The 12,263-nt window shown below is 50.9% G+C and overlaps 1 protein-coding gene across 2 annotated transcripts; it reads left to right on the forward strand.

The window, feature by feature from the left end:
• Nucleotides 1-7,583: 7,583 nt before the first annotated feature.
• Nucleotides 7,584-12,227, forward strand: BCKDK (branched chain keto acid dehydrogenase kinase). 2 transcript variants are annotated; one of them, XM_036310346.1, is made up of 12 exons: nt 7,584-7,736; nt 8,312-8,677; nt 8,803-8,871; nt 8,969-9,079; nt 9,382-9,429; nt 9,510-9,629; nt 9,706-9,804; nt 10,004-10,077; nt 10,426-10,554; nt 10,645-10,734; nt 11,523-11,681; nt 11,774-12,227. In XM_036310346.1, the coding sequence occupies exons 2-12, from the start codon at nt 8,483-8,485 to the stop codon at nt 11,916-11,918; spliced, it is 1,239 nt and encodes a 412-aa protein (XP_036166239.1). In that variant the 5' UTR covers nt 7,584-7,736; nt 8,312-8,482; the 3' UTR covers nt 11,919-12,227. The 2 variants fall into 2 exon arrangements, with proteins under 2 accessions (XP_036166239.1, XP_036166238.1); XM_036310345.1 differs by having other exon boundaries at nt 7,600-7,736; nt 8,315-8,677.
• Nucleotides 12,228-12,263: the final 36 nt, after the last annotated feature.

A 12,263-nucleotide genomic window follows, 5' to 3' on the forward strand; every position in this document is an offset into this window, starting at 1 on the left:
CAAAAAAAAACAGCCCAAAAGAAAAGAAAACAAAACAAAACAAAAAGAAATAAATAAAAAATAATAAACTAAAAAAAGAAGTATTATGTGCGAAGGTAATAAACATGGGAAATGTGTTGACATCTATAAAAAAATTATCAATTTCATAAGATCTCAAAGTTTAAATCAGCCACAGTTCTCTGCTTTCTTAAGTGAGTTAGACAGTGAATATTCTGGATTGTCCTATGCCGAGGTACGTTGGCTCTCCTGCTCCAGGTTCTTAAACAATTCTAGGACCTGAAAGACGAAATATGTCAGTTCTTAATAACTAAAAATCAAGACACAAGCCTGATTATATATATATTTGATTTCAGAGAGCAAGGGCAAGATAGAAAATCAATGATGAGAGAGAATCGTTGATCGACTGCTTCCTGCACATCCCCTACTGGGGATCGAGCCTGCAACCCAGGCATGTGCCTTGACTGGAATCGAACCCAGACCATTTAGTCCACAGGTCGCCGCTCTATCCACTGAGCCAAACCAGGTAGGGCAAGCCTGTTTGTTTGTTTTTTAAATATTTTATTGATTTTTTACAGAGAGGAAGAGAGAGGGATAGAGAGTTAGAAACATCGATGAGAGAGAAACATCCATTAGCTGCCTCCTGCACGCCCCCTACTGGTGATGTGCCCGCAACCCAGGTACATGCCCTTGACCGGAATCGAACCTGGGACCTTTCAGTCCGCAGGCCGATGCTCTATCCACTGAGCCAAACCGATCAGGGCTTTTTTTTTTTTTTCAATAAATTAAATCTTTATTGTTCAGATTATTACAGTTGTTCCTCTCTTTCCCCCCATAACTCCCTTCCACCCGGTTCCCACCCCATCCTCTGCCCTTACCCCCCCCACCCCCCGTCCTCATCCATAGGTGTACGATTTTTTTTTAAAATATATTTTATTGAGTTTTTACAGAGAGGAAAGGAGAGAGAGATAGAGAGTTAGAAACATCGATGAGAGAGAAACATCGACCAGCTGCCTCCTGCACACTCCCCACTGGGGATGTGCCCGCAACCCAGGTACATGCCCCCGACCGGAATCGAACCCGGGACCTCTCAGTCCGCAGGCCGACACTCTATCCACTGAGCCAAACCGGTTTCGGCTAGGTGTACGATTTTTGTCCAGTCTCTTCCCTCACCCCCCACACCCCTTTCCCCCCTGGAATAGTCAGTCCACTCCCTTTCTATGCCCCTGATTCTATTATAATCACCAGTTCATTCTGTTCATCAGATTATTTATTCACTTGATTCTTAGATTCACTTGTTGATAGATGTGTATTTGTTGTTCACAATTTGTATCTTTACCTTTTTCTTCTTCCTCTTCTTAAAGAATACCTTTCAGCATTTCATATAATACTGGCTTGGTGGTGATGAACTCCTTTAGCTTTTTCTTATCTGTGAAGCTCTTTATCTGACCTTCAGTTCTGAATGATAGCTTTGCTGGATAAAGTAATCTTGGTTGTAGGTTCTTGCTATTCATCACTTTGAATATTTCTTGCCACTCCCTTCTGGCCTACAAAGTTTCTGTTGAGAAATCAGCTGACAGTCATATGGGTACTCCCTTGTAGGTAACTGACTTTTTTTCTCTTGCTGCTTTTAAGATTCTCTCTTTGTCTTTTGTTCTTGGCATTTTTTTTTAAAAATATATTTTATTGATTTTTTACAGAGAGGAAGGGAGAGAGATAGAGAGTTAGAAACATCGATGAGAGAGAAACATCGATCAGCTGCCTCCTGCACATCCTCCACTGGGGATGTGCCCGCAACCCAGGTACATGCCCTTGACCGGAATCGAACCTGGGACCCTTCAGTCCGCAGGCCGACGCTCCATCCACTGAGCCAAACCGGTTTTGGCTGTTCTTGGCATTTTAATTATGATGTGTCTTGATGTGGTCCTCTTTGGATTCCTTTTGTTTGGGGTTCTCTCCGCTTCCTGGACTTGTAAGTCTATTTCTTTCACCAGGTAGGGAAAGTTTTCTGTCATTATTTCTTCAAATAGGTATTCAATATCTTGCTCTCTCTCTTCTTCTGGCACCCCCATAATTTGGATGTTGGTTCGCTTGAAGTTGTCCCAGAAGGCTCCTTACACTATCTTCATATTTTTGGATTCTTTTTTCTTTTTGTTTTTCTGGTTGGGTGATTTTTGCTTCTTCGTATTTCAAATCTTTGACTTGATTCTTGTGATCATCTAGTCGGCTGTTGAAACTCTGTATAATATTCTTTATTTCAGTCAGTGTATGCTTAATTTCTAGTTGGTCCTTGTTCATATCCTCGAGGGTCTTACTAGATTTCTTGAGGGTCTCACTAAATTTATCGGCAGTTTCTAGAAAATTCTTGAAAAACTTTATAAGTTTGGTTTTGAATTCTATATCCAGTAGTTTGCTTTCCTCCATTTCTGTCATTTGTGACCTGTTTCTTTGTCTCCGCATTTTTTATGCTTCCCTGTGTTGATAGAGTGGCTTTCTGTGCTAGGTGTCCTATAGGGCCCAGTGGCTCAGCCTCCCCATTTACCTGAAGTGGACACTCTTGGTGCACCCCTTTGTGAGCTGTGTGCACAGTCTTGTTGTAGTTAAGCCTTGATTGTTGTAGGTATCACTGGGAGGAATTTACCTCCAGGTAATTGGCTGTGAGAATCAGCTGTGTCTACAGTGGGAGAACTTCTGTGCTGGAGACACCCTTCTGGGGCAAGACTTGCTTCAGTGAGGCTTTGGTGCTCACTAAGTCTGCCCCCTGAATGTGTCCCTTATGGATCTGTGGAGTTGTAATCTGGATGGTCCCACTCTGACCACTGGGTACACTGGCTCTTGGATCTAAGGAGGTGCTAATTTAGCCTCTACCTGAGGCTACCCAGCAGGAGCTACGGAGAGATCTGCAGATACCTGTTCTTTGTTTGGGATTTGGAAGTGCCCAGATGAGGCCCAGCTGTGAAGCAATGCAAGCCACTGTGGGGCCTTGGGCCTTCTTTTGGAAGTTCTGGGTCTCTCTGACCCAGCTGCAGTTTGTTAGGTAATTTTCAGATTGCAAAGGGCCAGGCCTTTCATATGCAAAATCCTCTGCACACAGCTTGGGTGGGGCGGGGTTTCAGGGAATCAACAGGGTGGAGCAAACAGCTATGGCAGATCCTCAGTCCTACCCTAAGAGGACCCGCTTCTCAGTGTCCCGGTAATCGCTGCAAGCACCTCTGAGAGAAAGCCGCCCTCGAGTTCTTCCCGATGCCAGACAGTCCAGTTTGTCCTCGTATGAGTCTGGGTCTCCAGAGACTCGCCCGGAACTGGAGTCAGGGCCGTCGGGAGCTTGTGACGCCCTCTGATTGAAAAAGACAGCCGCGTCCTCAGCTGCCAGCCCTTTCTGCGTGGGCCTCCGTACCTCTGCACTTTACTTTCGCATCTCCTCTGAGTCTCAGTGTGCTTTTCTCTTTCCTTCTAGTTATAGAATTTCCACTCAGCCAGCCTTCCCGTGGTTCTGGATGATGTCCGTTTTGTCTTTTATTTTTTTATTTTTTATTTTTTAATATATTTTATTGATTTTTTACAGAGAGGAAGGGAGAGAGATAGAGAGTTAGAAACATCGATGAGAGAGAAACATCGATCAGCTGCCTCCTGCACACTTCCCACTGGGGAAGTGCCCGCAGCCAAGGTACACGCCCCTGACCGGAATCGAACCTGGGACCCTTCAGTCCGCAGGCCGACGCTCCATCCACTGAGCCAAACCGGCTTCGGCCGTTTTGTCTTTTAGTTGTATTTTTGAAGTGGCTGTGCGAGGCAGCAATTTCCAGTGTTTACCTACGCTGCCATCTTGGTTTCTGGGCAAGCCTGTTTTTTGACACAATATGGTTGCAAGATTTATCCTTCATGGTTGATATAACAAAACACTTATATGATTTAACTTAAAACTGCAAGGAAAAGATCAGATTATTACAAACATGTGTCACCAAGTCAAAGCATTCAAATGTAAGCTAGTTCTTTGGGAAAAGCAGTTGAAAAATGAAGATTTAATGCACTTTCCGACATGCAACATGAACAAATCAAGTTCAGGTGAAACTGCATCGTATCAAAAGTACACAGAAAAAAATTTTAAACCTTGGAACTGAATTTGAAACAAGGTTTGCAGATTTTAAATTTTTGGAAGACAGGTTTCCTTTGTTCGAGTTTTTCAAGAAATATAGAATCAATACCTAATCAAATGCAATTGGAATTGATTGAGATGCAGTGTGATTCAGATTTAAAGGCAAAATTCAATGATGTTTGGTGTGCCTGAATTTTACAAATATTTACCTGCAGGTTTGAAAATACTCGAAAATTCACATATGAAATTATTTCCATGTTTGGAAGTACTTTTTGGTGTGAGCAGTTATTTACAATTCTGAAAGGAAATAAGTCTCCTGTCAGATCCAGAATTACTGACATTCACCTTGGGTCAGTTTTGAAAGTAATCATTGCAAACAAAATTTCCCCCAAAGTAGGAAAGACAGCAGCAGAGAGATGCCAAGTGTCAGGAAGAAAACATTGAAATTTCTCATTGCTCTTGTTCTTTTTTATACTATACTTTTCGAAATAAACCTACGTCTCTATGAAAATTGCAGCTTTTGTTTTTTTGCGGCCCACGTAAACTTAGACCTTGTTTATTTGCCCCGTGTTAGCCTTTGAGTTTGACATGCTTGGTGTAAAGCAATAACAGTTATTTTAGTTTACCTCACAGCTTTCAGGGGTTAGGAATTTTGTCTGGCAGTTCTGGCTCACATAATTGCAGGCAGATGATGGCTGTGCTGGAACCATGGGAGACTAAAGCAGCTGAGGGAGAACCTAGGAGCTCTCTCTCTTCTTGTGGTCTCAGGGTCTGTCCATGTGGTCTCTCTTAGGGGTTAGTTTGGGCTTCCTCGTAGCATGGCAGCCTCCAGGCTATAACGGCCAGCTTCCAACATTGTCCTTAATGATTTCCACCTCCTGGTATCCATACCATTGTGTAGCCTCTTCCCACACTACACAGGGCTGACCTGGCCCAAGAGGGCAATACAGAAACGACGGTGTGTGACTGTAGAGGGTAAGTCCTAGAGACATTGTGGCCCCCATCTTGCTTCCTCTTAGATCACTCATCCTGAGAGAAGCCAGCCATAGATAACAGGAACTTTCCATTTCAATAGCTCAGAAAATAAAGCCCAATATTTCTATCACTTTAAAACAAACGTTTACTGAGCACCTGTTATGTGCCAGGGTTAGGGGCCCGGAATAAATCAGTAAAGCAGACAATTATTCATGCCCTGGTCTCGCATTTTAGAAAAGGAAAAGAAAATGAGCTGTTATATTAAATACATAAAGTATATAGTATGTTGATGGTGCTAAATGCTACGGATAAAATAAAAAGTAGAGCACAGTTGGGGAGGATGGGGGCTATTGCCATTTTAAATAGGACAGTCAGGGTGTGCTTCATTCAGTTGACATTTGGGCAAAAGGACACGAGGGAGCAAGCTATGCAGATATCTAGGGGATGTTCCAGGTACAGGAAATAGCTAGTGAGAGGCCTCGGGGTGGAATGTGCCTGGTATGTTTAGGGAACAGGAGGCCAGTGTGGCTGGAGAAGGGAGCGTGGAGGTAAGAACCCAGAGGAAAGAGGAGGTGGGGGAGGAGGGGGAGGGCTTTCTGGGCTTCAGTTCTCTCACCTGTAAAATGAGCAGAATAATAGTATATATCTCAGAGAGCTGTTATGAAGGTGAAATTAGTACATATAAGGCTATCGGAAGAGTGCCTGACCACTGTCCACTAAATGAGTCACAGTATTCTGGCAGAGGGACCATGGGATGCGTGTCCAATCTCAGCCGCTGGGGGGCAGCAGAGTGTGGGCCGAGCGCCAGTCCGGCGGGCCCAGGCAAAGCCTCGATGTTCGCGCACGCCTCCCGCCTCCGTGGCAGCCAGAGCTGCCAGCGCCGTGACGGGTCCACACGGCGGCTACGTGGGCGCCGAGTTCTGGCACACTGCTCGCACCCGAGCCCTTGCTTCTCTGCGCACGCTCCTGGCCGGGGCACCTTCCCCTCTCCCTTCTTCCACGGGCTCAAGCAGTGCCTGCCTCCGGAGCTGAGTGGCCTCCTGACTTTACTCCAGGATATTGCCAGGAGGTTGGAAAAGAAAGGGTGGGAGGGTGTGTGTGGGTGTGTGTGTGTGTGTGTGAATGAGTGTGCGTGTGAGAGGAAGTGTGAGTGAGTGTGTGTACAGTGGGGTGGGGAGCGAAGAGGAAATCCAGAGACTCAGGGTGCCCCTGAGTTTCACTTAACCTTTTATTATTTTTTTATTTTTAAAATATATTTCCACGGATTTCAGAGAGGAAGGGAGAGGGAGAGAGAGATAGAAACATCAATGATGAGAGAGAATCATTGATTGGCTGCCTCCTGCATGCCCCCCACTGGGGATGGAGCCCGCAACCCCGGCATATGCCCTGAACTGGTGACCTCTTGGCTCCTGGGTGGTCGCCCAACCGCCGAGCCACACCAGACTGGGAACTTAACCTTTTTTTAAAAAAAAATTAAAAACTTTTAAATATTTGTAAAATACATAACCACGGTAAAGAAAAATCTAGTCAGTACAAGCACACACGCACATGCACACATTGAAAAGTCTCCCATCACCTCTTGCTTGGAAAAAATAACTGTCTTTTCACTGGTTTCTCTGCCTTTGGTCTCACCAATCCCCATATTCCCCATCACTACAGCCAGAGGATTCTGTCTAAGGGGCAAACCTGACAAGTTAAATCTTTTCCGTGGCTTTCTCCCCTCGTGGTCTGACTCTAGACACCATTCACTCCTCTCCTCCCAGTGTCCGCATGGCTGCAGCCATCTCCTCAGCTTATCCAGGCTACTCTCGATCTTGCCATCATGCCCTTGCCAGTCGCTCCCGTGCCTGGCCGAGTCCTACGCATGCTGCACCTGCACCAACGTCCGCGTCCCTATCTGGTGCTCCCTCCACCTCCTGTGCAGCCCTCCTCACAGCTGACACGGAAACTGTTTCCAGGACAGGGAAGGGTTTTTTACTTGATTCAATACCCGGTCTCCTCTCCTGGCACAGAAAAGTCACCCAATCAGTTACTTACAGGCATGAATGAATGGTCACGTCTAACACTTATATATGCTAATCCCACGCCTGGCATTATTCCATGGACATCCCATATATAAATTCACGTAACCACACAACAACCCCAAGGTTGCTACATCCTCATTTTGCCAACATGGAAATTAAAGCATTGAGCAGTTTACGTAACTTGCCTCAGACAGCAAGTGGCTGAGCTGGGGTTTGAACTGGGCAGCCTGGTTTCCGGCAAATTAACCAAGAGCTGGAAGGAGAAAGCCAGACCTCAGGGAAGGAATCCAGTTGTCTCTCTGCGCTTTACATCTAAGGATCTTCTCGCCCTCTCCCGTTTCTCTCCCAGGGAGCCCATTTCATAGACCAGGAGACAGAGGGCCGCACGGAGACCGCAGATAACGCCGGAAGCCCCGGGGAGGGAGCCGTGGAGTTTATTTGGGCGCTCGGGAGTTGGGGCACAGCAAGAAGGAGCGGGCACCCGGGTTGAGAGTACTTCGCTCCAAACTACAATTCCCAGGAGGCACCGGGCGCACACAGCCCACGCGACGTCACCGCGGCAGAGGGCTAGGGCAGCTCTGCTAGCCGGGCCCGGCGGCAGTTGGGCCGTTCCGCTCGGACCCCGGCCCGGCTCTGGCCCCGCGGTAAGTGGAGCCACAGGCGCAGACCCTTCCCGCAGGGCGCGCCCGCCACCCCCGCCATTATGCCGGACCGCGGCCGTGCGCGGGACGCGGGGCTGGCATCTACCATATGGGGGGGATCCGGGCTGAACCAAGTGACTTGCGCAGGGGGAACCCAGACGGGGGCTCCGGGGTCGCAGCTCCGCTGCAACCGGCTCTCGGGCACACAATGCGCTGTGCCGCACGGACGCAGGCCCAGCCGGGGCAGGTTAGGGCGGGAGGGCGGGGCCGGAGGCGCTGGGTAGGGGTAGCTCCGTCCCCTGAACGAGGGTGCCCTGGCGCCCGGGCGAGGCTTTTGAGCGGGACGAGCCCGAGGGTCCCCTCCGCGCTAGACCACCAGATAGAGCCTCGGGTTGCAGACTAGGAGCTCCGGAAGGCAAGGTCCTGTGCTTGGGAGGTGGCTGAGGGGTAGGGGTAAGGCTAGGGGTAGGGGTAGGGCGAAGGAGATCGCCCAGGTCTGCGGACACCGGTGCCTACGCGAAGAGACGGTGCGGGTCGCCCGGATTCGGACCCTGACAACTCTCCTTTCCTCGTCCCAGTAGATGGGAGCTGCTCCCTGGGGCTGAGCTTGTCGCATCCTCCACCAGCCCTCGCCCCCGAAGTCAAGAGGAGAGCCCCTGCCCCCCGACACCTTGCCCCTTTTGGGGGTCGCCTCCATCTAGCCGGTCCTTAGCACTAGCGGCCGCGCAGTCCGACGAAGGAGCGGGACCATGCTACTGGCGTCGGTGCTGGGAGGTGGCCCCCGGGTGGGGCCGCCGCTCCGGCCCTTCCTCGGGCCTGCGCTCCTGCTCAGGGCCCTCTCCACATCAGCCACCGACACCCACCACGTGGAGATGGCGAGGGAGCGCTCCAAGACCGTCACCTCCTTTTACAACCAGTCCGCCATTGACGTGGCCGCAGAGAAGGTGCGCAGCTGGGGCAGCGAGGTCCGGGTCCCCAGGTGGAGTGGGTGTCCAGGGAAGGCGCGGGGCCGATGTGGGGGTGCAGTGTTGGAGGTCCAGTGCTCAAGCCCCATCTGCCCCTCCTCTAGCCCTCAGTCCGCCTCACTCCGACCATGATGCTCTATTCAGGCCGCTCTCAGGATGGCAGCCACCTTCTGGTAAGGTTCCTGCCCCTTATTTTTCTCTTGGTTCCTGGAGCTCTGGCCCAGCCACTCGGACCCCAGCCCTGCTTTCCCTCCTTTTTTTTTCTACTAGAAAAGTGCCCGGTACTTGCAGCAAGAGTTGCCAGTGAGGATCGCTCACCGCATCAAGGGCTTCCGCAGCCTTCCTTTCATCATTGGCTGCAACCCCACCATCCTGCACGTGGTAAGGTGGCCTCTAGGGAGCATGGGTTTCCCCAGTCGAGGGGGGTCTGAGATCAGTGTGCCCACCACCCAAGGGGTAAATGGGGAGATGGGACCAGAGAGGCAAAGATTTGCCAGCCATAAGGTTTCAGGGTCGCAGAGGACTCAGACCCCAGCCTTCAGAAGCCAAGGCTGCATGTTCATGGAGGCTTGAAAGGCCATGATGGGGGTTCGAACCTCTTGAATTGGGGTGATGGCATAGGAAGTTGTTCTCTACCCAGTGCCCACAGCATCCTTGTGAATTCCGACACTTTTTCCTTGCAGCACGAGCTGTACATCCGTGCCTTCCAGAAGCTGACAGACTTCCCTCCGGTGAGGGCTGGGCCTGGGCAGGGTGAGGGGTTGAGAGGTCAGGGCTGGACCATCCATCCTCATGCCTCTGTGGCCTGCAGATCAAGGACCAGACAGAGGAAGCCCAATACTGCCAGCTGGTGCGTCAGCTGCTGGACGACCACAAAGATGTGGTGACCCTCTTAGCTGAGGGCCTACGTGAGAGCCGGAAGCACATAGAGGTCAGGGGCAGCACAGTGGTGGCCTGTTGGGGGGCCTGGGGAGGGCACAGCATTATTGAGGCCCCGCTGTTTACAGGATGAGAAGCTTGTTCGCTACTTCTTGGACAAGACACTGACGTCCAGGCTTGGGATCCGCATGTTGGCTACACATCACCTGGCGCTGCATGAGGACAAGGTGGGGCGCTGGGACCTGAGGCCCACCTGGGAATGTCAAGCGAGGCAGAGGGGACTAAGCCAGGGGCCCCCTTGGACTGGGGACCTGGGCCGAGCACCTGGGGAGGGGCTTGGGGCTACTTCAGCAGTCCAGGGGTTGCAAGCATTTGGTGGCCAAGGTGCAGGTCAGCTGCTAGTCCTGACCTTCTTTCTCCTGACAGCCTGACTTTGTCGGCATCATTTGCACTCGCCTCTCGCCAAAGAAGATTATTGAAAAGTGGGTGGACTTTGCCAGGTGAGGCTAGAGCAGCTGAAGCGGGGATGGGGGTGGGTGGTAGGGTCTTTGGGCAGGGAAGCTTGGGTCTGAGCCCTTGCCTGGGGCATGGTCTACGGCAGGGTTTCTCAACTGGCACTATCAGCATTTTGGGTCAGACAATTCTGTTTTGTGAGGGGCTGTCCTGTGCTTGTTAGGATGTTTAGAAGGATCCTTGGCCTCTACTCACTTGACGTTAGCAGTACTTCCCAGTTGTAACAAACAGAAATGTCTTTAGAAATTGCAAAGTTTCCCTGGGGGGCATGGAAGAAAAAGCATCTCCAGTTGAGAACCACTGGTCTAGGTCTGAACTCTTGCTCCTACACACAGACGCCTGTGTGAGCACAAGTACGGCAATGCCCCCCGCGTCCGCATCAACGGACATGTGGCTGCTCGATTCCCCTTCATCCCTATGCCCCTGGACTACATCCTGCCGGAGCTGCTCAAGAATGCCATGAGGTGGGCTGGCTGGTATGTTGAAAGACGACAGATGGGGACTGGGGTGAGGCTGGGATACCAACACCCACTACGGTCTTTCCCCCTGTATAGAGCCACGATGGAGAGCCACCTAGACACTCCCTACAACGTCCCAGATGTGGTTATCACGATCGCCAACAACGATATTGATCTCGTCATCAGGTTTGCCCTGAGTGGGTGGACAGAGGTTGTTCCGACACTGTTTTTGACTTGCTGTATGAGCTCAAACCAGTACCTGCCCCACTCTGAGACTTGGTCCCGGGTCACACAAGATACTCTGGTCCTGAGATTGCCATGAGCTGGATAAGAACGAGTCCGGGGCCAGGTGCAGGCCCTAGGGCAAGCACGTCAAACTCAAAGGCTAACCGGACCTTGAAGTAAACAAGGCATGCGGGCGAGTTTGACATTAGCAACTAGGGCCCTAGGGCAGTGACGGTGAACCTTTTGAGCTCGGCCTGTCAGCATTTTGAAAAACCCTAACTTAACTCTGGTGCCGTGTCACATATAGAAATTTTTTGATATTTGCAACCATAGTAAAACAAAGACTTATATTTTTGATATTTATTTTATGTATTTAAATGCCATTTAACAAAGAAAAATCAACCACAAAAATGAGTTCGTGTGTCACCTCTGACACGTGTGTCACAGTTCGCCATCACTGCCCTAGGGCCTTGTCTTCCTTAGCAACTGAGGGGCCTAGAATGGGGGAGGAGTCGGGAGTAAACACTGGGACACTGGGCTGAGAAAGTCAAATCCTGTGAGAAGGTATAAGCAGTCAGTGGCCCAGGCAGAGGCGAGGATAGAGAAACGAAGCTTATAAAAAACAAGGCCTAAGGCTCTAGGTGGACGTTCCACCTTTGGCTAAAAGGGACAAGACGGCACTGTCTGCATGGGAGGTAGTGAGCCCCCCGCCAAGCTGAGGCAAGCTCCTATTATCCACATCCTGCCAGGATTTCAGACCGGGGCGGGGGAATCGCTCACAAGGACCTGGACCGGGTTATGGACTACCACTTCACGACAGCTGAGTCCAGCACCCAGGACCCCCGGATCAACCCACTCTTCGGTCACCTGGACATGCACAGTGGTGTCCAGTCAGGACCCATGCATGGGTGAGCCCCCGCTTGGCCATGATGGAGGGGTGCGGGGGCCCTGGAGACTCAAGCCTCTGAAGCTCCTGTCCTGTCCCCTCCCTTCTCCCCAGCTTTGGCTTCGGGCTGCCCACATCCCGGGCTTACGCGGAGTACCTTGGTGGTTCCCTTCGGCTGCAGTCCCTGCAGGGCATTGGCACGGATGTCTATCTGCGGCTCCGTCACATTGATGGTCGGGAGGAAAGCTTCCGCATCTGACCCTACAGCCCTTGGCCTGCCCGCCTGCCGAGCCTGGGCCACACACCCTGCCAGGACCTTCTGGGCCAGACAGGGTGCCACTGTGCTCCACACCCTGCTGCATCTTGGGTCTTACGATGCCAAGCAGATGGACTTATATGGAGCCGGACACCACCCCTCCTCAACAGGGTCCACTGTTTCCCTGCCTCCAGCCCTTGGAGGGGAGGAAGTGGGGACCCCAGCACTGGCTTCATCTTTCTTGTTCCTGGGGAACCCCATTTTGACCTGCTGTTATTAAAGTTCACATTTTGAATGCCCTCTTGGGCCCCATGTGGGGAGGGCAGGTGAGCTTGTTTCTGATCCCAT

This window comes from Myotis myotis, unplaced genomic scaffold (genome assembly GCF_014108235.1).
Source record: "Myotis myotis isolate mMyoMyo1 unplaced genomic scaffold, mMyoMyo1.p scaffold_m19_p_5, whole genome shotgun sequence".
In the NCBI taxonomy this organism is placed as follows: Eukaryota; Metazoa; Chordata; class Mammalia; order Chiroptera; family Vespertilionidae; genus Myotis; species Myotis myotis.